General features: G+C 42.7%; 1 protein-coding gene across 3 annotated transcripts in view; it reads right to left on the reverse strand.

The window, feature by feature from the left end:
- The window catches only part of cdh7a (cadherin 7a), a 93125-nt gene that overhangs the window by 38455 nt on the left and 32052 nt on the right, over positions 1–22618 (reverse strand). For all 3 annotated transcript variants that reach the window (XM_053651137.1, XM_053651138.1, XM_053651139.1), the window contains 6 exons: positions 16354–16648; positions 8257–8376; positions 4849–5016; positions 3868–4055; positions 1292–1545; positions 59–195 (listed from right to left, as the gene is read on the reverse strand). In XM_053651137.1, the coding sequence (XP_053507112.1) occupies positions 59–195; positions 1292–1545; positions 3868–4055; positions 4849–5016; positions 8257–8376; positions 16354–16648 (1162 nt within the window). The remainder of the gene's footprint in view (positions 1–58; positions 196–1291; positions 1546–3867; positions 4056–4848; positions 5017–8256; positions 8377–16353; positions 16649–22618) is intronic.

Here is a 22618-nt window from a genome sequence, read left to right on the forward strand (position 1 = left end):
AGCGGATTCGTTTGGTTCGAGTGTGAAAAAAACAGAAAAGAAAAAGAACGTGACTCACTGCTTTCAATGGCGAGGATGGTGATGTTGTGCACCGCATTCATCTCTCGGTCTAAAGGCTTGGCCGTGCTGATGACTCCAGTCGCGGCTTCGATGTTGAAGAAACGCTCCAGATCGGTGTTCCGGTCTATCGAGTACCTGCGGTTTCCAAACGGAAAATCGGATTCACGATCTCGGCTTAAACGATAATCAAGGTCATGTTAATCGCGGACGGAAATAGCCTGGTTGCACAGAACAGGCCTAGCAGTCGAAATCAAAAAGTATTGGCACCCTTTCAGAGAACAGGTGTAAAAAATAAAATAAAAATTGTGCAGTATTCATTAAACCGTAACACGCAATGATTTTATTTAGTAAGTTGTAGATGATAAAATAATACTGAAATCTAAAAATAAAACAATACTAAAAAAAAAAAAAAAAAAAAATTCAGTGCTGTGAAAAAGTATTCGCCCCCATCCTGATTTCTACTGTTTTTCTGTATATCTCGTACTAAATAGTTTTAAATCTTCAACCGATATACAACATAAAACAAAAAAGGCAACCTGAGTAAACGCACAATACAATTAACACAATGTTATAAAAAATAAATAACTGAGAGCAACTTACATTAATGTAATAAATTCGAGTTAAATAAAAAAATAATAATAAAAAAAAAACGAACAAACTAAACTGCGAACAATGTCGAACAGTTAGCTAAATTGAGCTCAGCTATCCGGCCTCACATTCGATTACGCTTAATTCGTTGAAGAATTCTGATTGAAATTCGGTTCGTCGTGAGGCATTTCCTCGAGGTGTTTTGAAAAATTCATTCCAAATGGGATGTTTTGTTGTTTTTACCACCGTGTTGCATCAACATCAAAATTGTAATCAGAATAATTTCACGCCTGCTTGTGTGACCCAAACACGCTTAGCGGTGAACATTAATCTTGGGAGCGCCGGCGTCAAGCGTGGAGCTCATTGAGCAAGACCGATCTCTACAATTAACACGCTGGTGCACTTCTGGAGGAGCTCGGCATGACAGAAATAATAACCCCGCCGAGCCATCCTCTTTGTGCTCTCTCGGCGTGCGCCGTCAAAGTTAATCAGTGTAATTCAGCAACGGTGATGGTAATAAGGAAGAGGGGGAAAAAATAAAAAATGGGGTGTTTATGCTGCAATTAAGCTTCTGAGGCACAAGGAAAGAGTGATGCAAATTTCCCCTGATGATGGAGCACCAGTGCGAGGTCGCGTTCCGAACCTGATGGGGCTGTTGGTGGAGTCGGGGTCCATGGCGGAGACCGTCCCGATGATGGTGCCCACTTTAGCCGCCTCGGAGACGACCATCCTGCCGACGGGCGTGGTGAAAACCGGCGGCTCGTCCACGTTCTCCACCACCAGCCTGACCATCGCCGTGTCGCTGAACGGTCCCTGCGCCCGGAAGCGCGGATCCGTGTGCTTGTTGGACGCTTCGATTTTTAGAGTGTAGCTCGACTTTGTTTCAAAGTCAAGACTCTGGAGAGACAGGAGAGGACAAAACAGAGAGAGACAGAGAGAGAGAGAGAGAGAGATCAGGGGGAAAAAAAAAACAAAAAAAAAACAAAGGAGAGATTCCAATCATCATCCGAACTGGCGAACGCAGAGGCCCGAGCCAATCGCCGCGTTAACGTAAAGAGCTGATAAACAGCTCGTATTTCACCGGAGCGTCGGTACCGGACGCGTCGCAGCGGTGTCAAAGCCAAATATTGATTTTAAAGACAGAGATGCACTAAACGTCTTCTGGAATAGCTTCACATTCATCACACCTGTCCACGTGGACGACCGCGTCACCCGCTCTGACTTTCAATATAAAAACTCAACTTTTTTTTTTTTAGGACAAAACCGGTTCCACCCAAGCTTCTCAAACTTGTGAAAGAAATTCCACCGACTCCGTCAGATCGCTTTATCAGCAGCGTTTTCTCTTAAAACTACTGTAAATCCATGCGCAAATCCCGTAATACATTAATATACACTATTTACAACAACAAAAAAAGATCTACTATATGCTTTTAAACATATTTACACTTTTCACAGATGTGATTTTCTCACACGTCATTTATTTTCACGTGGATTTTTCACACAGAGCCTGAATTTTGATTTTTCATGTGATCGGGGAATTGAATTTGGAAAACAATTATTATTTTTTTCTTCTTTTTTGGAACTGGACGTGTTTACATGTTTACATGTTTACAGACGTCACTGTTTCTTCTTTCGTTAGGATCGCTTTTTTTAAAAAAAATAAATCCATACTTTATGTTTATTTGAATATTTACAGTGTACATGATTTTTAACTGCAAAGTTTTTTTCAAGGAAGAAAGTTTAGTGGATTTTAAAGAAGACGGTATCAGCCGATACTCAAGGTCGCAGTACCGGTGTTGGAAACCCCTGGAAGCGTAAGTTGCGAACAACAACCGGTGAAATATAATCCGCAAAAAGATCCTGTCTTCTGCAACAGTGAGTCAGTGGAAAGGAGCACATTTCATATGCCTAATTATTCATTTTCCAAGACAAGAGTAAGAATAAAAATAAATAAATAAATAAATAAATAAATAAAAGAGCAAGGAGCTCTGCGACAGATGGCGCGTCCTCCACCGAGGTCTGATCTCACTGTCGTTAATCCGCTCCGCGATTTTACCTTCAGAAACATGAAGCGAGTCCGAGCCGAAGCGTGCAGACGAACCTGCGATGCTTAAAACCAAAACGGGTGCTGCGGTTTGTCCAGATGTCTCAGAGCGTCACGCGTACCTCCATCACTTCCCACTTCCTTTAACGAAACGCATCTTCTAACACATGAAATTTCGTAACCGTTCACTTACGTTTTAACATTGCGGAACGTCTGCGAAACTGGTTCTCACTTACAGTACGTTATAGCAGTACTGTTTATAGCATACAATGAAACAACATCGCTCTTGCTCAAACAATTAGCGATCGCGGTCGCTTTGGCGACGACGTGGAATTTCGTCTCGCGCGCTTAACCGAGGTTCCAGACCAGCACACAGCTGGTGACTTTATCGGCTTTCTATTAAAGCTGCTTATTTCACCACTGATCCTCATAAATACTCTGCGGCATCGGATTAACCTTCGGACTTCATCTGCGGATACGATTTCCTTTGATTCTGCTAATTCCACCGTTACCACTCCCTCTCTCTGATCCTGCTATTACTGCAACTCCTATGTACACGATTCTCAATCGAGCCGAATATCCACCTGTAATTCCTCAAGCAGTCGGACCCCAGGCCCGTTTCCTCGCACTCGTAGCGCGGCGACGTGACGTTATCCCCGATGTGCGTCGATCGGTGCGCTTTGAAAATCTCACGAGGAACTACGGCGTCTTCCTACTATACGAGTCACCTGCTAAACCCTCACCTCATCTTTAATCGAGAGCGTCGGGACGGCGGCCGGAGCGTCCGGGCCAGTATTAACGAGCGTGGGCGTTACGATTGAGCGCCAGGTCACGTGAAGGGCGTTTCCGTAGAGTTATTGGCGAGCACGGAGCGCTGTGAAGAAACAATTCCCTCCTGCGAGCGCTGAGCACTGAGATGTGTACTCGCCAAGGTATTGCGCTTTTACGGTGGTCCGAATCGTTTGTATTTTTAACGCCGGCGATATCGACGATACGCCGCCGTCGCTACGTAGAGCGCCGACAAGCGACGTGAACTAAGCTACGTAAAAGGTTCTGTAATGTTTTTACGCTGATTACTTGATACGGATGTACTCGTACTCGTACACGGTGTGAAAAACTGCTTCATTTTCCGTGTGCAGCGAGCCGCGCGGCCACGTGGCCGGCGTGCGTCTTACCTTCAGCAGAGTTATGACTCCTTCCTGAGTGTCTCTGTCTGGCTCGACTCGGAAAACCCCGAGGCCGTCTCCTTCGATAATTCTGTACTCCATCTCAGCATTGGGGCCCACGTCTGCATCCAAGGCCTTTATCTTGGCCACCACGGAAGCCACGGGCAGAGACTCGGGCACACTGAACTGATAGGATTCTGCAAACACACACCCACACACACACACACACACACACACACAAACAAAATTATTGATGATGCTATTTCTGCTTTCTCTTATCATCTGGCTGCTGTGCTCCCCTCTGCTCCCTGCTACATTAGCCGAGCTAACCGCACTGGGAAAAATAGAATCATCTGACGTGTTAGATCTGACACTGCAGCTCCGTGGAGAATTTATTACATGATTTTGAGACAAAAAAAAACAAAACAAACAAACCCCACAAACGCATTCGAATTTCAGTCCAATGTCATGTTCAATTCATAACAGAGGACGATTTTAAGGAGATTTATGGTTGTTGCCTAGCTAAACGGTGACTAGCACACCCGACGACACCTCATGATCAGACGGCGACTAATATTACGTTCATGAAGCGTAAGAAACGTGAATTTATAAAACGATCCGGTGTTCCATTGGAGAAGCGGTTAAAACATTGGAAGTGGTCACACTGGAATTCTGGAAACCGAAATACAACATTCAGAGAACGTTCAAATTTGACAACTAAGCTTCAGTCCGCTTCAGTGCCGTCGTTTTTTCATCCAGACTGAAAACGGACAATCAGAAAACCACCCGAAATGTTGATATGTTGATATCTATAATATATTTGTCAACACGCTAAGATTAATATACCATTTTAACACAATTTGGTGAAATCGATGCTTTAATTCAACGTATCTACAGTATCACGACATTAAACGCGTCATGGTGTTTGGGACTGGGAACACATCACGGGCGGTATTGGATGTATTAGATGTGTGAACGCGAGGGCCGTACTTCGTGAAAAGCGTGGAGGATTGTCGTTCACGTCGGTTAAGGTGACGGTGACGGACGTGGTTCCTGAAAGGCCGCCCATTTGACCTCCCATGTCCTTAGCCTGGATGACGAGCAGGTACTGGTCCCTCGCCTCGCGGTCCATGTTCGGAAGCGCCGTCCTCACGATACCTGCAACATCGTATTACGATCTTTACGTTGTCATTGCTATAAAATGGACAGAACAGATAGGGGTTAAGAGCCGTCTGGACCAAAAGGCAGGGTCAAGTTTAAAGTCTAGCTCCAATATACAGTAATAATAATAATAATAAGGGTCGAACCCAGTGCATGCTGGACTGCTAAAGGGATAACAGTCTGTAAATCTCCACCGAGATGAAGGCTTGTCATAATTAAAACAGGATTATCTTCTTTTTAAAGTCGTGCTTCATCCTTCATGAAAAGCATATCATAATAATAGCTCTCGGTGATCTTTACTAATGTCTTTGCTGGACCCAGAATTAATTTTCTCTCCTGATCTTTGTTGGTTTTGGCATTTCCGCCTGATGACTAATTCCCCTGCCATTAAGCGACCCTTTATCCGTCCTGAGCTTAGACTGCTCAGTTAAACCCTAATCAATAGACGCTGCTATTTGCTCTGTGCTGCTACCTCATACTGGGGGAACAAATTTTCTCAAATTAATCTATACACTGAAAAACGGAGTCTAATAAGCGGCCATGAGCCGCCTGTGCTGACAGACGACATACACGGACGATGCTCTGCTAAAGTGCTGATCGCATTAATCTGAAGCTCCGGCCAAACTCCATCAATTTAGAGTTTTGAATAGACCGAGAACACGTGGTCCAGACCTGAACCGACCCACAGCAGGAATCTGAAATCCGAACACCGCACTGTTCTTCGAGGTCGGATCATCGGATAATTAGTTGGAAAGTCGTTGTAGTGTCCTAACTTTGAATGTTTCCTCCGGACGAACAATAAAAAACGGAACGGATCACAGCCCGAGAAAATAAACAAATCACGCCATTGGAAATCGACTTTAGCGTGAATAGAAAAAAAAAAAAATCTGTCCAAAATCAACCATAACCTGACAAAATATTATATCTAAACCTGACCGTATCTAAATCTGACAAAACTTTGTGTACAAAATCAATTACATGCATCCATTTACCAGACTGTTTATCCTACACAGGGTCGCGGGGACCCCGGAGCCTATCCCAGGGAGCTCGGGGCACAAGGACACCACGGACAGGGTGCCAAACCATCCATCGCAGGGCATAATCACACACACACACACATTACAGACAATTTAGAAATGCCAATCAGATTACAACACATGTCTTTGGACTGGGGGAGGAAACCGAAGTACCTGGAGGAAACCCCACACACACAGGGCAGAAGCGGGATTCAAACCCCCAACCCTGGAGGTGTGAGGCAAACATGCTAACCACTAAGCCGCCGCCATCACAACTACCCTTGGTTCCTCGGCTAAGAGTTTCCGAGACATCGGGATGATAATCGGCCCTCTTGGCTTGCTAGCTGTTTTACAATGAGGGAGATCGAAGTATGGGTAGAAATTGGCCAGGACTAATTTGGGAGAAAATCGGTTAAACGAAAAGGAACAGCACGGTCGTTGACGAGGTCAGGATGAGGCGAGGCGAGGCGAGGCGAGGCGACTAGGCTATGAGAAACTCGAATGACGGATATTTGCGGAATGGTGTCCAAACCCTGGAGACGATTGTCAGGTTCGGACAGCCATCTCTGGAAGCGTGAATCAAAACAGCAGCCTCAATGCCACGGTCTTAATCACTTCAGACACTTTACTGTTTTCTCTTCTCTTGTGCTTTTCCGTCGGTTGCAGGTGGTCTGGCAGAACTGAAGGACCTGTCAATAATCATTAATACACCTAATTCTCACTGGTTAATCAACCTGAGGTCTGCTGCTCTGCTGGAAGGACGTCGGGCTTCGGAGTTCCCTTCCCCGACTTTCAGCATTCCCATTAACTTTGGAGTTTACACTTCATCATTTTGGCATTTGTTTTTGCTTGTAGCATGAAAAAAAAAACAAAACAAACCCAAATAGAAACCCTCACAGAATTTCCAACAGTTTTAATGGTTATAATAGGAATTGTATTGGTTTTAATGGAAACTGTAATAGTCCCTGTAAGGTCTCTACTGATAATTTGTCACCTTCTATTGGTGGCATGTTATGTCTAGTGGATACCATTAAGGGACAATAATGCTAATGGTTTAAATGGTTAACAGCTGTTGGTTTGTAATGGTATTTGTAATGGAAACCATTGTCTCGTGAACATTCCATAACATCAAATACACTTATAACAGGTTAATTATAACAGTGCAGTATAAGAGGAGTAAACCACTTCAGTTATTGGAGAACAATCAGCTTTGTGGTAACAGCGACTCCCGTGTTGGTGTCCCGTGTCTAGTTTCTCGGCGTCTGATGCGACAGTGAAGAATTTTGCCTTGTTATTTCGCGGCCAGATCCCAACCTCACACTCCTCCACATATTTACACTTCTGTTTCCCTCCCTGCTGTGTCCAGCGAGACCTCCATCCAGAGACGTGGGAGAGTGTTTGTGAGATTTCGCTGTGGGAGTGTATGAGCTGTCACCGTTGCTCAAACTGCATTATTTCCTCCCACGATCCGGCTCCTGCGAGACAGACGCCTCACGACCCCGAGTAAAGATCTATCATGAGATTCCCGCCCAGACGCACGAGACGCGTCGGGTCACATCACTGTTCACGGCTGAGGATTGCAGACAACAACAGATGCTCGGAAAACATTTCTCACAGGCTGCGCTCCAAATCGAGGTTCTATTTTATTTCACTGACTGAACAGCCACACTGTATTTTCTCCACCTATACTTTTTATTTATTTATTTTTTATTATTATTTTTTTTTTATTATTGATCATATACCAGAGCCGAAGAACTTAAAGTCTGTTTTTCCCCAACAAATCATCGCCATTATTTATCCTAAGGGCGTGCAAACTTTTGCACAGGGCTGCACAGCATCATAGCTATTTAATTGTTGTTTGTTTTTGTTTCTTTTTTAAAGTTTAGTGCATGTGATGAGCTTTCAGGTTTAAAGACAGCAATAATAACACTATCCATCGCATTTATTTCACTTATTAAGCCTACAATTCTCGTCTACGTGTCTCAGCGTTGCGTCGGCGTTTACGTAACGCGCTGTACACGCTCTAGCTGTTTCTCTTTATTCCTCGCCTGTGCTCTAGAGACAGTGTACATTTTATCCCATTATCCCACACCTCTCAGTCCTCTGTACTCATGAGACGGTGTTGTGAAGAGGCGAGGTGTGGAACCCTGTCAGCACATTAGTATTCCCAAACCCAGAGTACTCTTTACCAGTGCGCTGTTATTGTTGTTGCTGTTTGTACCTGTCTTGGGCTCCACTGAGAAATACGGCTGGCCTTCCAAGATGCTGTAGACGACTCTGGCGCTGTTGCCGTACGTAGGATCGTCTGCGTCCGTCGCCTTCACCTCCACCACCGACGTACCTGAGGGGACGATAAACAACGGCCGCCTTTAGACGTAATCCGGTACATTTACCGCATGATTAGGTCTTGATGAGTTTTGTATAACTGCAGCGCCGGCAGAAGCGCAGCTGTGGATCGCAGGTTTATCACGGTTTATTAATGCGCTAGTTCTAATATGTTCTCGTTTCCATGGCGACAGCTCATTCACAGGGAGATTTGTTCCACATGTACGGATTAAAGATGTACGGAATTATTGATATGGGACGTGTTTATTTAACAGTTACGGAAGGAGTCTCCGGTGTCAAGGCTTTGTAACAGTCCGAGGTAAAGCTCTGTGGTTACGCCCCGTGGTTCCTCTGTCACATGACAAGCTGCGTTATCGTCTAATTAACATCAAGATCCGTAACATCTCATCACATCACGCTAAGTGGTGACAGGAACTTGTTTCATGGACGTCCCAAGACGCTGTAACGTAACTATAAACGGAGAAAAAGTATAATGTGTCATGCGTTAAGAAGTAAAACTTGTAATCGTTGGCAAATTGCTGGCTGTGGTATATATAAGAGGAATAAAAAAACTTCGTCCGTCACTGCTTACTTTCCAATAACTGCATGTGTTTCACACAGTGTCTTCTTCCTCACTTATCTGAATGTTTCCGGCCATCGAGTTCCAAATGACCTTATTGTATTCCTAAAAACGCTACGTTTCCTCAAGTTTAAACATCTGATACGTCATCCACGTTCCAGAGTGAATGACATACGGGTTTATGAGATTCGCAAACCAACGCATTCTGTTCTTATTTACATTCTTCCCGGCGTCCCGACTGTTTCGGAACCGGGGTTGTAGATACAAAAACCCAAGGTGTCAAACGGGAAACAGATCAGAATGAAATCGAAGCCTTTTATTCGATTTTTTTGTCAACTGCAAATTTGTCCAAGCCCCATAACGTACCATACTATGTTCAGCTACATGCTGAGGTGTCGTTCTGGGTAAGTTATAGATTACCCAGCGTGTCCTACGGCACAGATATTTACGCTAAAGATTTGACGTGAGCTAGAGTTCTTGTAGATTATGGAGCAAACATCAGCCGCCGTCAGTTTCGGGTCAACTACGTTTCTATTAAAGCGGCCGTTTTGTCATTTTTCTTCGTTGCACAATTCGTCCTTTGAAACAGCTAGATACAGTTCCAGAGTCAAAGACGGACACGATGCTACGGGATGAAGGACGAGCAAAAAGAAATCCTAATGGGATCCTAATACGTCTAATACACACATGCAGGTGTGAGTGAGGCGCTATAATCTCCACTGAGCTCTGAAACGACATGAATGTGTCCAGGCTGGAAAAATCTGCGCTGGAGGCTACACGCTTGTGTGTCGTGCATCTTATCCTGCCTCCGCCCCCTCCCACCCCCTCGTCAGATTGTTTCCACATGTTCAGCCGAGACAAAGTCGCAACGCTCACAAGGACACGAATAATTAAAACCAGAACGAAAGTTCTTAAATTTGCCTTTTCGGTTTGTGCTTTGTGCGTGTATGACTGTCGCAGTCCGGTGCCGTGTTCACGATTCTAAACGTTTCCGAAAGATTACCAGACGATCGTTTCATTTCCCAGCCATAAAAGCGCAGGTTAACGTGGCGTCCTAACGCCCCGAAGGTTGTGACTTCAAACCCGTCGACTCTCCGGTGTTAACCTTCCACTTCTCGACTGTGTGCTTTCTTCGGATGAATGTAAATGTCCCGTGTGCAGAACTCGTCCTTTATAACCCGAGCCAGACGTCTCGGGTGTGAGACCGCAAAAGCCAAGTTTAATATTGCCTGGCTGCCTGGATAATAATTCCCAGATAGATTTTATTTAAGCTGTAAAGCGTCTTAATGGAAAGTGCCGAGCCTTCATTTGAGCACGATTTATGGGCCGGCGTTGCTACGGTGCTCCTCGGGAGAAGCACAGATTACCCTTTAGCATGCCTGCTTGTAAAAAAGGACTAAATAAGACCTTTGGGGACAGGCCCGGTTTGTGTCATATCTGAAACCGCAAACATCTGGAGAGCGCCGCTGGGAATAAACCCGCAGGAAAAGAAAAAATAAATAAAATGGGACGGAGTTGAAATCTTGTGTCATGTGCTGCACTCCACTCATCTGCTTACAGATCTCTCGGATCTCGTTTCTCTCGTATAGAACGTTCCGGAGCTCCTTCGTCCTTATTAACTAATGCACAGCAGTAAACAATGGCTTTACGCTCTGTTTATATAGAGTGGGCAGGACAAAAGGCCGTAAAAGCTCATAATGTAGGAAAGACCTCTGTAGATAATGAAGAAGTTCATACTGCAGCTATTGCTAAAATCATCCCGATGCCAAAGAGCCGCTTTAAGTCCAACGTTTAACGAGGTTTCACGCCTGTAAAAAAACAACAACAACAAACAAAAAAACATTACCAGCGAGGTTAGTGTTTGTATTTTCTTATAACAAAAAGGTATCACGAACAATAATAATGAATAATATGGTAGCGATAATAACATGATAATAACGATTATCATACTGTATAGTGATGTTTATTCACTAAATACCGTCGCCGTTACTTCAAACGGGGGTTCGACATCAAAAACAAAAACAAAACAGACACTCGTTGTAGAATTTGAAAAAGATACAAAAAATGATCGAGAAACGAAAGCAGGACACCAGAACACACAAACAAACTCGGACTTCCACACACGTACATATGAGCAAACTGATACGAATCATACAGGTGAGCACAGTCAGGTAGCGAGCAAATGATGATGAAGCAGGGGGCGGAGACAGTCATCACAGGAACAACGATACGACCCGGCATCTTCTTTTTCGTTCTTCGGTTAATTTTCTCTTCTGTTGTTTCGATTGAAATCCCGTTGGAACGAAAAAAAAAAACCCCAAAAACCTGCGTTTTCTTTTCGAGAACGTTTTATTTTCAGACCCGTCTATCTCAAACATAGTCATTTATGTCACTTCCATAGAACTTTAAACATTTTTTGAGACCTGAAATGAAACGATTGCTTTAATGATCCGGGAGAGGGTAGCTAGCGATTTCCGGGTGTGATGTACGATACGATGACCATATTGAGAAAGGAAAAGAAAGGAAAAAAATCGAAAGACGCCACAATACTGTCATTACTGTGAGGATGCTGTAGATATGAATCACAGCGATGACTCGACATTTCTGCTGGCAGACATCTTTTAGTGAAAATTCCTAAGGTCTTATTTATTTATTTATTTATTTACAGTGTTAAAAACCAGCGGTGCGTTTTTCGGTCCCACGAACCAGCAGCGCTACCAGCCAAAACATCTTTCCCACTCCTGAAAGCGATTCGGGGCTAGGGGGAATTTCAAAAACACCGCAAATGAGCACGGTTCACATGTCGCGCTTCAAATCCTGCATAAGCCACACATGGCATTTTTATTCGAGCCCGTAAAAGGCGCGTGCTGAAGAAATCGCCGACGCTCGTTCGGGTCGCGGCTTCGGGGAATGTTAGGGAATCGGGCTTTAATTCAACAATGCTGGATCTTCCACAAGGTTCCTGAAATCCACCGCTGTGGACGCAGACTCGCGCCAGAATTCATCTGAACCGGTTCACGAGCTAAAGCCCTTTCTGAGCCGGATCATTTAAAAAATAAAAAATAAATAAAGCTGTTGATATGCAGGAGTGGAGTGGAGAGCCAGCTGTATGAGTAGATTATAAAGAATTGATGGTGTAATTTATAAAGACGCTGATTTTAACAGGATTAAAGGATTAAGCAAGCTTGTCGTTTTTCTTTCATAATAGATCTTTCCGCAGGTTTCCACTTAAAGTAGTGTGGAGTTATGCTCTAAATTAATTAGACCACTTCATTGTGAAAAATACTGGAATACTCCAGGGGTTTTAAGCTAATACTTATCCATCGCACGTGCCTAGTATGTACAATTACCATATATATATATATGGTAAATATATACGTGGTGATACAGTATATATATTTATATATATATACATATATATAAACTCAATAGTCATGAAGGCTTATGGCGGTTTCATGTGCCCTTTCTAACAATACAGACCGTTAGTGGAGCATTATCACAAATGGCTACATTAATTGTTGTTGCTGTTTTTTGAAAAAGCAGCCATTACGACAGCTGATGCCTTTATAAATGCTTATGTAGCCTCATGTCACAAGTCATGAAGGGCGTATGTAGGTTTTGTTTACCGATATATATATATATATATTTTTATAAAAGGCTTTTATTTGAGGATTATCTCAAACGACCATATTGTTTTTAAAGCAGGCTTTGTGACAGCTGATGCATTAATGAATGCTTATGTAGCGTTATGTCATGAATCATGACGGGCTTATGTACTGTATATCTTATGTACTGTATAAAAAACCCTAAGAGGCGTTTAGTAAAGTGTCTATCACAAATGAATCGCAAAAACCAATTTGCTTGAAAACACAGCCTTTTTGATAGCTAATGCATTAATAAATGCTTATGTAGCGTTATATCAGCATTCATAAAGGGCTTATGTACACTAAGTTTCGTGTAGCTTTTTTGTGAAAAATACAAACCTTTAGTGAAGTGAAGTGAATCACAAATGACCACTTTTTTTTTTTTTGGGAAAAAGAACAAACGATTTTGACACGTGGCGAATGAACAAATGCTTATGTAGCTTTATGTCACAACTCATGAAGTGCTTATGAATTATGGCAGCATGTATCTTTATAAAAAAATAAAGACTCTCATTGAAGTGTTACCACAAATGACCTTTTTGTTTTAAAGCATCATGTCAGCTGACGCATTCATCAACGCTTACGTAGCGTTATACCAGGAGTCACGAAGGGCTTGTGTAGATGTTAATGCCTTTATGTAATGTGTTACTAATAAGGGTTTTGTGCGCGTGATTTCCGAGCTGCAGTCCCATCATTCTCTCACAGACCGACTGCGACGACTGGAGCTAGCCCTTATCATCATTTCTTCTGACTTCACCGGAGCAGTCGTAGAATTCCTACAGATCTGACACGAGATCGGAATGACATCCGATCTTCCGGCTGTTGTGCAGCTTGTCGGCATGATTAGCTAATCAGTACAAATCTAATGTGAGCTCTATAACGCTATTTCTCCTTCGCGCACACGCTAATGCTCCCGGTTTGATTTCATCCGAGCGCAGTTCAATTCCAGCTGCTAATGGAACTCGATAACAGCAAGACGGAAAACATCAGGCGCTCAGGAGCCCCGACAATGATGTTTTAAGCATCTTAATAACACCGTTGCGTGTGAAAAATGACCGGGCACGAGGGATTGCTCTCATAAGCATCTGTTATGAATTTCCAGTCTGGGAGTCGGAGTGATGTGTCGAGGTGCCACGAAAAGGTCTGCAGTCATAAACAATCTCCTGTTCCTTAATTACCAAATTAAATTAATCATTCTCCCTTTAATCAGAGCCATTCATCAGTGCTCGGGCGTAATGATTTTAAATTGATCTGCGGGAGCAGTGGGTGAGAGCGAGGTCACCTGCTTCAGCAGAGGCTAATGGCTTTGCTCCCAGGTCTGGACGGCTGCTGGTGGGCAGCATGTTAATTACGTTTATAAAACAGCGTGTCGACTCGCGCTCCCAACTGTCAGCTTTTATTCACACCGCATGGTTAAACTGTGCCAAACAAACGGGGACGAGAGCGTAAATATCATCTGTTCTTTGACAATTTAGGACTAAGGTTAATACCTTCATGCTTTACGTTCTTTACCTGTTTTGAATCAAGAATCAAGAATCACGAATCGGAATCATGAATCAGAATCAGAATCAAGCACTCTGAACAATCGACCAGAGTCAAGGATTCAAAGGCAGGTCTAGATCTATTCAATCAAGAGGGGGTAAGAAGTAATGGCACCCTATATGGGTGGGCGATATTACAAAAAAAATATCATGCATCACGGAATTTCAGGACATGCTTGTATTTGACGACACGTGACAACAAACGTGCCGGCAAAACTAAAAAAAAAAACTCAAACTAAATCTGTCCAAAAGATGATAACGTTTTACGAACAAAGACAGAAAACGGAAATCTGCTTCCAGAGATTATAATTGTCGTTTAAAAAAACAAACCAAAAAAAAAACATGAAACACACACACACATATATATATATATATATATATATATATATATATATATATATATATATATATATATATATAACAATAAAGCACAACACCCATGAAAAGAGTATCGTGACATAATTAATCATGATATTGATATTGTATCGTCCAGCCCTAGTGCTGTATTAGTTAACTCCTATTATGGAGTTTTATGGGCGTGGCTAAATTTAAATCAGCTGTAGCATGAAGAACTGATGATTGGGGTGTTTATCGATATACGGACGTGAGAATAAAGCATGAATAGTATAAATCCGTGTTAGCATACATTTTTGTGTGTGTGTATATATATATACGTATTTGATGTTGTAAATCTGGACGGAATTTTTAGTTTGGTTTTGTGAACGAAAATGATTAAAAGATATAAAAGATAACTGGGAGGAATTTTTTCACAAGTTTTTGACACGTATATCTTTTTTTTAAACAGCCTTTAATCGATCAGTCTGTTGCTTTATCTTCACTTCAGCTGCGCTGTTCTTCCTGCCCAGGGCCTGAAACCTCTCCATGTGCTTCGAGTGGCCACTTCTGAGCCACGGGAGAATGTCGATGAGTGTGCGTTAAAGAGAGTACTGTTAGACAGAAACGCAGCGTACAAACAACGTACCTCTGCGTTTAAGCGTAATCAAAAAAGCGCTCAATTGCAGTGAACTGAAACGAAATGTAATAAAGCTCACATTCCTGAATAAAACCCTTTGCAGAGTGAATAAACTCCTGCTTTCCAGAAAATTCTACAAATATGAGTTTGCACTTTACCTCTGTATTGGAACAGGAAGTCAATACCAATGTCAGACCCATCAAGATTTAAGAGGCACATCACAGGAAGGTATTAGACGCTCGGCAGAGATGAGTCATGGCTCATCTTCAGCACTCTTCTCTCAGTGTGTGTGTGTGTGTGTGTGTGTGTGTGTGTGTGTGTGTGTGTTTGTTTCACCTGCCCTGATGCAGGTGATGTTGACCCTCACTGTGTGCTCTATTACTCCATTGCAGTCTACCGCAAGTTAATCGTCTTCAGCTTCTGAAATTAGATTATTCTGTTTGTTTTGTTTCAAAGTTTGACTGCGTTTGTGTGTGTGTGTGTGTGTGTGTGTGTGTGTGTGTAGCACTGTTGTTTCTCGTCAGTTGGTGCAAACCTGGAGCCTGCTGTGTTAAAATGTGTGCGTTTAAAAACACGTGGAAACGTCACAACCTCATAATAGATAAGTAACTGAGTAAGTAAACAAACAAACAAACAAACAAACAAATAAATAAATAAAACGAGCAATAAAATGCTCGAGCTGATGTATTAACATAGTACTTATATACTTTTTAAACTTCAGGAAAATATCACATCCGCTTTTCACATTCGCTTTATTGAATACGCAATTTGGGGGCGTTTTCTAGTTAAATATGCAAAACAGAAGGCGGAGCCTATACAGATGTATTCACTTAGAACCATCACTGTGATTTTCTACAGCGATGAAAGTCAGGAAGGAGAGAAGTCGTGTGTAGTTGAACACGACCGATGGGTAGGTGTTAAATTTGTGGAAAGCCAATTCTGCCATTTTGAGGCAAAATAAAACGTCCTCTTTGTTAATTCTTGCTATTAAACAGCTTTTTTATTTAAGCTAGTGCATTCATGTTGTACTTGGAACAGGGTTTTTAACATATCTATCCACCTTTTAATCAGCATTACTCTTGATACGCTTTATTTTTACTAGACTAACTGCGCACACAAATGAGCTCCATCAGTAGCGGCGTCTGAGTTCTGAGGAATTTGCGTCTTTAAGCGTTACACTTTAAGCAGCCTGGGCATCACTTAGCTGAGTAAACGTAAATGGTACTACGACACCAGTCTCTACACGCACACTCACCCACTGGAGACATTTCGGGCACTTGCGCTTGGTACGGTCCATCTGGAAACCGAGGCTCGTTGTCGTTGATGTCCTGCACCTTGATGACGAATTCGGACTCGGGTTCGACGGGCAGGTTGGTGGCGCGGTCGCGGGCCTGAGCACGTAGCGTGTAGTAGGCTTGCTCCTCTCGGTCCAGGCGTTTGGTGGCGTGGATGTCGCCCGTGTTCTCGTCGATTGTGAAAATGGTGGTGGCTCCTTCACCTGTGAGGACGTACTTTACCCTGCCTTCGCCTTTATCCACATCAGAGTGCAACTGCGCAGAGAGAAAAGAAGGAGAGAGAGAAAGAAGGAGCTTATTAGTGCTGCTGAAAAGGAAGCTCTTGGATGTAGGTTCTGTCGGTTTCTATCGCTACCACAGGTGACATCCTGCAGCTTGTACAATTAGCTGGCTCTACGAAATATGACTTTTTCCTCTGTAGAGTTTTGTCTGCGAATGAGTCAGTCTTTCTGAACGAGTCAGTAAGGCGAACGAATCAGTAGATCTCACGACTGCTGACAGGCTTCGCAACTATACATACATACACTTCTTTAATATGTTTAGCAGTTTGTGTTTTTTAAACATGATTATGTAAGTCTTGAATTTGATTCATTTCTTTTTCGTTCTGCGGATTAGTGTTTGAGTCAGTGAATCATTTTGTCCAAGATTGTGATTCGCTCCTCTCTTGTTCAGCGGATTAGTGTTTGAGTCAGTGAATCATTTGGCCAAGATTGCGATTCGCTCTTCTCTTGTTCAGTGGATCAGTGTTTGAGTCAGTGAATCATTTTGAACAAGATTGCGATTCGCTCCTCTCTTGTTCAGTGGATCAGTGTTTGAGTCAGTGAATCATTTTGCCCAAGATTGCGATTCGCTCCTCTCTTGTTCACTGGATCAGTGTTTGAATCGGTGAATCTTTCAGCCATGACTAGCATTCACTCCTGTCTCATTCAGCGAGTAAGTGTGCTTGAGTCAGTGAACCTTTTTGCTCAACATGGAGATTTGTTCCTCTCTCATCAGTGAATCCTTTCGATCATGAGCAAGATTCACTCCTCTCTCCTCTGAGCATTTGACTCAATGAACTCCATGAATCATTCAGTCAGAGCCGGAGGTTTCCAGAGTCTGTTGGTCAGTATGTGAAAATAACTCGGACATACAAGCATATTATAAAAATACAAAATGCCGGTGATTATTGCCTTTTATTTATTTTTTTTACACGACTTAATTCGACTTGTTGCCAGTCTTAAACGACGACATGAGTCGTTCACACTGAACTGAGCAAATATGAATGAATCGCTTAACTGAACAGAATCAAATGATTCGAGTCAGATCACATATTTCGTCTCTACATATTATTATTATTATTATTATTATTATTATTAATTTGTGATATTTGGCCTTTGACTTGTTTTTGACCGCTCAATGGGAACCCTTCAGAGTTCTCAGTAAAAGGTGTTCGCTTTTAGTACAAACTCTTTAGTATAAACATAATAAATTCCTCAGTATTCGTTCCATATTTCTGGAACCACAAAAATCAATTTTGAAACCTCCTTTGTGTGTGAATATATAAATAAATAAATAAATAAATAAATAAATAAATAAATAAAAATGCTGCCTTCAAGTCCCATTTGTTTTCTGCTGAATTGTACAGAAATCCTTTAATGACCATTACTCACACTTTACAGACTCAACCGTTGACTAATAAGGAACTGCTGCAGCTCGGTTCCTTTTCGCTCCTCTCTCTTAAACGCACAAGTTTTATTGACTTGTTTATCCCTCCATATGTTGTTTTTTTGTTTTTTAAAACGAGCGCTCTCATGGAGAAACCAAGCCACAAATATTGAGCTCTTGGAAATGATCTCAGCAGATTTAGCATTTGTATGCCGATGTCTCAATCCAAAACGGACACTTTCGCGTGAAACGACGTTAAATCGGTCACTACTTAGCACTATTAGAAAAACCCTTTTCTAGACGCGTGTGTATACAGGTGTGTACAGCATAAACGTACCTGATATTACATTTCTCTCTAATTTAAAACGTTTTTGAAACAATTTGTCATATTCATTAAAAAAAAAAAAAATAAGAAAAATAAAACGAACCAAGCACACTCGAGACCTATTTGGACGGGATCGGTTTTTGCACGCGGATCTGGACTCGTTCCACCGTTTGAACGTTTTAGAAACAACTCTACGGTTTTATTCTTTTAGTCCCATCCCAACAGACACACGTCTACGATCTTATCAGGTTTATTATTGGGTTTTTTTTTTTTTCCTCTAGAGAATTTAGTTGCCAATCATGCGTATTCACTTCCCAGATCATGAAAGATGAACTTTCTGGAGAAGTTTCTCAACAACTTACTTGGTATTACTTCTCAAAACCTCCATACTGCCTACACTGAGCTCGTTAGCAGGAGAAAGAAAAGAAAATCAGCTGATCACGATCCTGCAGGCTGAACAACCTTTACATGAACGACCTTTAATTAAACGCCTTTAATTCGATTTTTGTCCGTAAGTGAGAGTTGTATCGTCGGGGAGGCATTAAAAAAGTTATTACGGGTGTCGTGCAGAAAAACGAATCCAGTACGAATTCGGTCTAAATCCGGACACGAGGGTTAAACGTAGATGTAGCTCTGTCAGCTTTCACGAATTATGCCTCTGAGCTCAGTTTCATTCATTCTCCATGTACCTTTTTTTTTATTTTTATGTGCCTTTGTTTAGGTTTTGGTCCGACTCCGCCACCCCGCCCTATCATTGGTCTGTTGCTCATTGTGTTCACCTGTTTCCTGTTAGGCTTTCATTAGTTTGTCAATATACAATATACTGACAGGCACTTGAGAAAATAGGGTTTTACAGCTTTATGACACGAAAGCATAATAAGACTTTGCGAGGAAACACGGAAAGAGCCGAGGTTCGATTGGCAACCTAATTAAAGGACTAACAAGAAACAGGTGAACACAATGAGTAACAGACCAATGACAGGACAGGGGGCAGAGACAGTACCAATACCAAAACACAGGCACAGGCAACTGTTTCGCAAAAAAAAAAAAAAACCCAAAAGAAACATTTTCTACAAATCATCCTAAAGGTGTAAAAAAAATAAAATAAAATAACCTACACTTGAACATATTGATCATAATATTTAAAATAGTCTGGCAGCTGGATCGAAAGTGCTGCGCTGAGCGAGGACGAGCTTCTTTATGACAGCTGAGTCTAATTAGCGTAAAGCGAGTATCGGTTAGCCACGAGCTTCAGTGATTTAGTACGTCTAATAACAGCGTGAGAAAGAGTTCTTTAGTTAAACTCCGAGTTCCACATGCTGTCTTATGTGAAATTTTAATTTGGTGAAATGATTACTGCACGTCAGTACAGTCGGAGCTGCTTTACGACTCTAATCAGCGAACTGGTGTGCGTAGCGGCTACGGAAAGAATCGGAATGACGTGCATGTGTGTGTGTGTGTGTGTGTGAAAAGGATATAAGTGCCTGCTCCTGTTAGCAAGAGCGTGAAAGAAATCACTGAACGACCATCGATTTGTCCGTCTCACGTTGTTACGGTGTTATGACATCATGACCATACACTATACACTATGCGCTTTGCATGCGCCGTTATTTTTGTCCGTTTGCGGGTGTAAGTACGACGTTACTGTAAGATCCGTAGCGATGGCTTCAAACTTCACATGTTCACTTCCTGTACGCTGAATTTAAGATCTTTTTTTCTCTTGTTTTTCTTTCTTCTAATTATAATCTACAGTGGGGTCATGACTGTGCAGCATGTATTTACATAGCAAAGTGTACGGTAATGACACTCGGTGATAAACAGGGGGGGGAAAAAAAAGAAACTCTGTCTCCTGTCATGTTTTTATTGAGCGGTGTTGTAATTCCAGCTGGCCCCAACGACGGCCGGTTTCCATCCCTCATGTTTCATGATGGCTGACGGAAAAAGATTTTTTTTTTTCTTAAAAACAAAAAGGAAGACGAAGCAAGCGGTACTGACAGCGAGCGCATGTGATGTGGAACGGATTGTTAATATGACGCTAATACAAGAGGCACCGACATTGCTAACAAGAAAATATATATATAGCATGAATAAAATTCCCACCACCAGAAAATCCAACTCACCGAAGGGGAAAGGACCGCGGATACTTCATCTACAGGACAGTGGTGCCTGAAAGTGTGCTAGAATTTTCTACAGATCTGCATAAATATCTGCAGTTTTCTAAAGATCACTCGGACAAGTCGGAAGGCTGTCGGATAGATATTTAGAGAACGCAGCATAAGAACCGTGTCCTTTCTGTGAAACATGGTGGAGGTCGTGTCGTGGTTTGAGCCTGTTTTGCTGCATCTGGGACAGGACGACTTGCCATCATTGGTGTAACAATGAATTCTGAATGATTCCAGCGAATTCTAAAGGAAAATGTCAGGACATCTGTTCATGATCTGAATCTGAAGAGAAAGTGGGTCATGCAGCAAGACAACGACCCTAAACACACGAGCCGTTCTACCAAAGAACAGTTAAAGAAGGATAAAGTGAATGTTCTGGAACGGCCGAGTCAAAGTCCTGACCTTAATCCAATAGAGATGTTGTGGAAGAACCTGAAGCGAGCAGTTCATGTGAGGAAACACACCAACATCCCAGAGTTGAAGCCGTTCTGTACTGAGGAACGGGTTAAAACTCCTCCGAGCCGACGTGCAGGACCGATCAACTCTTACCCCAAACGTTTATGTGCAGTTATTCCTGCACAAGGGGCTCACACCACATACTGAAAGCAAACATTCACATACTTTTCCCCGCTCACAGATATGCAACACTGGATCATTTCCCTCAATAAATAAACCACCGAGTCTCATATTTTTGTCTCATTTGTCTAATCGGGTTCTCGTGGTCTACGTTTAGGACCTGTGTGAAAATCTGATGATGTTTTAGGTCAAATTTACGCCGAAACATAGAAAACTCTAAAGGGTTCACAAACTTTCAAGCACCACCGTAGGTAAACTCGTTGGCTACGTGAACGTCCGTCTTCCCCGATGGAAAGGAAACAAACGCCAGAGGGAGAAATTTCTGCATTTTGTTTTGTCTACAAACCCAGATGTTCGCATTACACATGGTCATGTGATCATGCCAGGCGAGACTGTTGTGTCTTTTGTTGAGGGGAAAAAAAACTAAACAAACAAACCATCGCGTCCAGAAAGGTTTTGGTGGCAAAATTCAGCTTTTTTCCTTTCTATCTATCGTTGTTTACAGAAAATGAGTCCTAGGGTTATCTTCTGACGTGAAACTGAATTTATACACACACACACACACACACACACACACACGTTATGTCTAGCCGTGCCTTATATCGGCGAGGAAGACTCGTCTGCATGAAAGGTAAACTTTTGCTTGTGAGTACGGTGGGTTGAGGTGGGAGGACGACAAGGAGGCCGCAGCAAGAGCGTCTCCAGAGTTCCATGAAAACAATGCTCTGGAACAGAACCCCATCTTTGTGCTCGGAGTGTGTGTGTAAATAACGCCGCTTAAACCGCGAGGGATTGGTGAATAACATTCATTAGGATGGCGGTGAGGGCAGGCGGTGAGGGCAGGCGGTGACACCGCCGGCTCTCGCGTCCGTGTGATTAAACCTTCAGCGTTTCATGTTTGGTCAAGCTCCGTTAAGAGAGTTATTGACTCGAACCCTGTTCTCTCAGTCAGACACAAACAATCGGCGAATAAAAAGAGCACGCAAACAGGAAGAATTAGTGAGTGCATGCTAATTCCGGGCAGCGCATTACGCCGCAATAAAGAAAGACAAATGAAGAGGCAGCGCCGTCATCTGTCTTTAAGACAAAAAAAAGAAAAAACCTAAAACAAAACACCACACACGCACACACACACACACACACAGCGAGGCCAATTATAGCCCGAGATTACAAACGCCTCCTGTTTTACATGCACCTAATTTACCGTTCATCTGTCTCCTTGCCGTATAGCCTAGAAACGTCCGGAATAACCGCGTCCTCCTCTCACTCCGGCTCCGTCTGCTGATTAGAAACGCAGAAACGCGGCGCTTTCCCGCCTGCCAGCTCGTATCAATTACTTTTCCCTCTCATCCGCATTTAATGAGTGAGACGCTCACGAGGCCGTACATCTTCTAGTGATCGGCTCATCGCAAAGTTGGCGAGGCGTCACGTCTGATTCGCCGTAATTTGTTCATTGAGATTCAGAAAGTGTGACTGGGCTCATCCAGCTTAGCTACGTTACAGATGGAGGCACCT

This window comes from Ictalurus furcatus, chromosome 20, assembly GCF_023375685.1.
Source record: "Ictalurus furcatus strain D&B chromosome 20, Billie_1.0, whole genome shotgun sequence".
Taxonomy (NCBI): domain Eukaryota; kingdom Metazoa; phylum Chordata; class Actinopteri; order Siluriformes; family Ictaluridae; genus Ictalurus; species Ictalurus furcatus.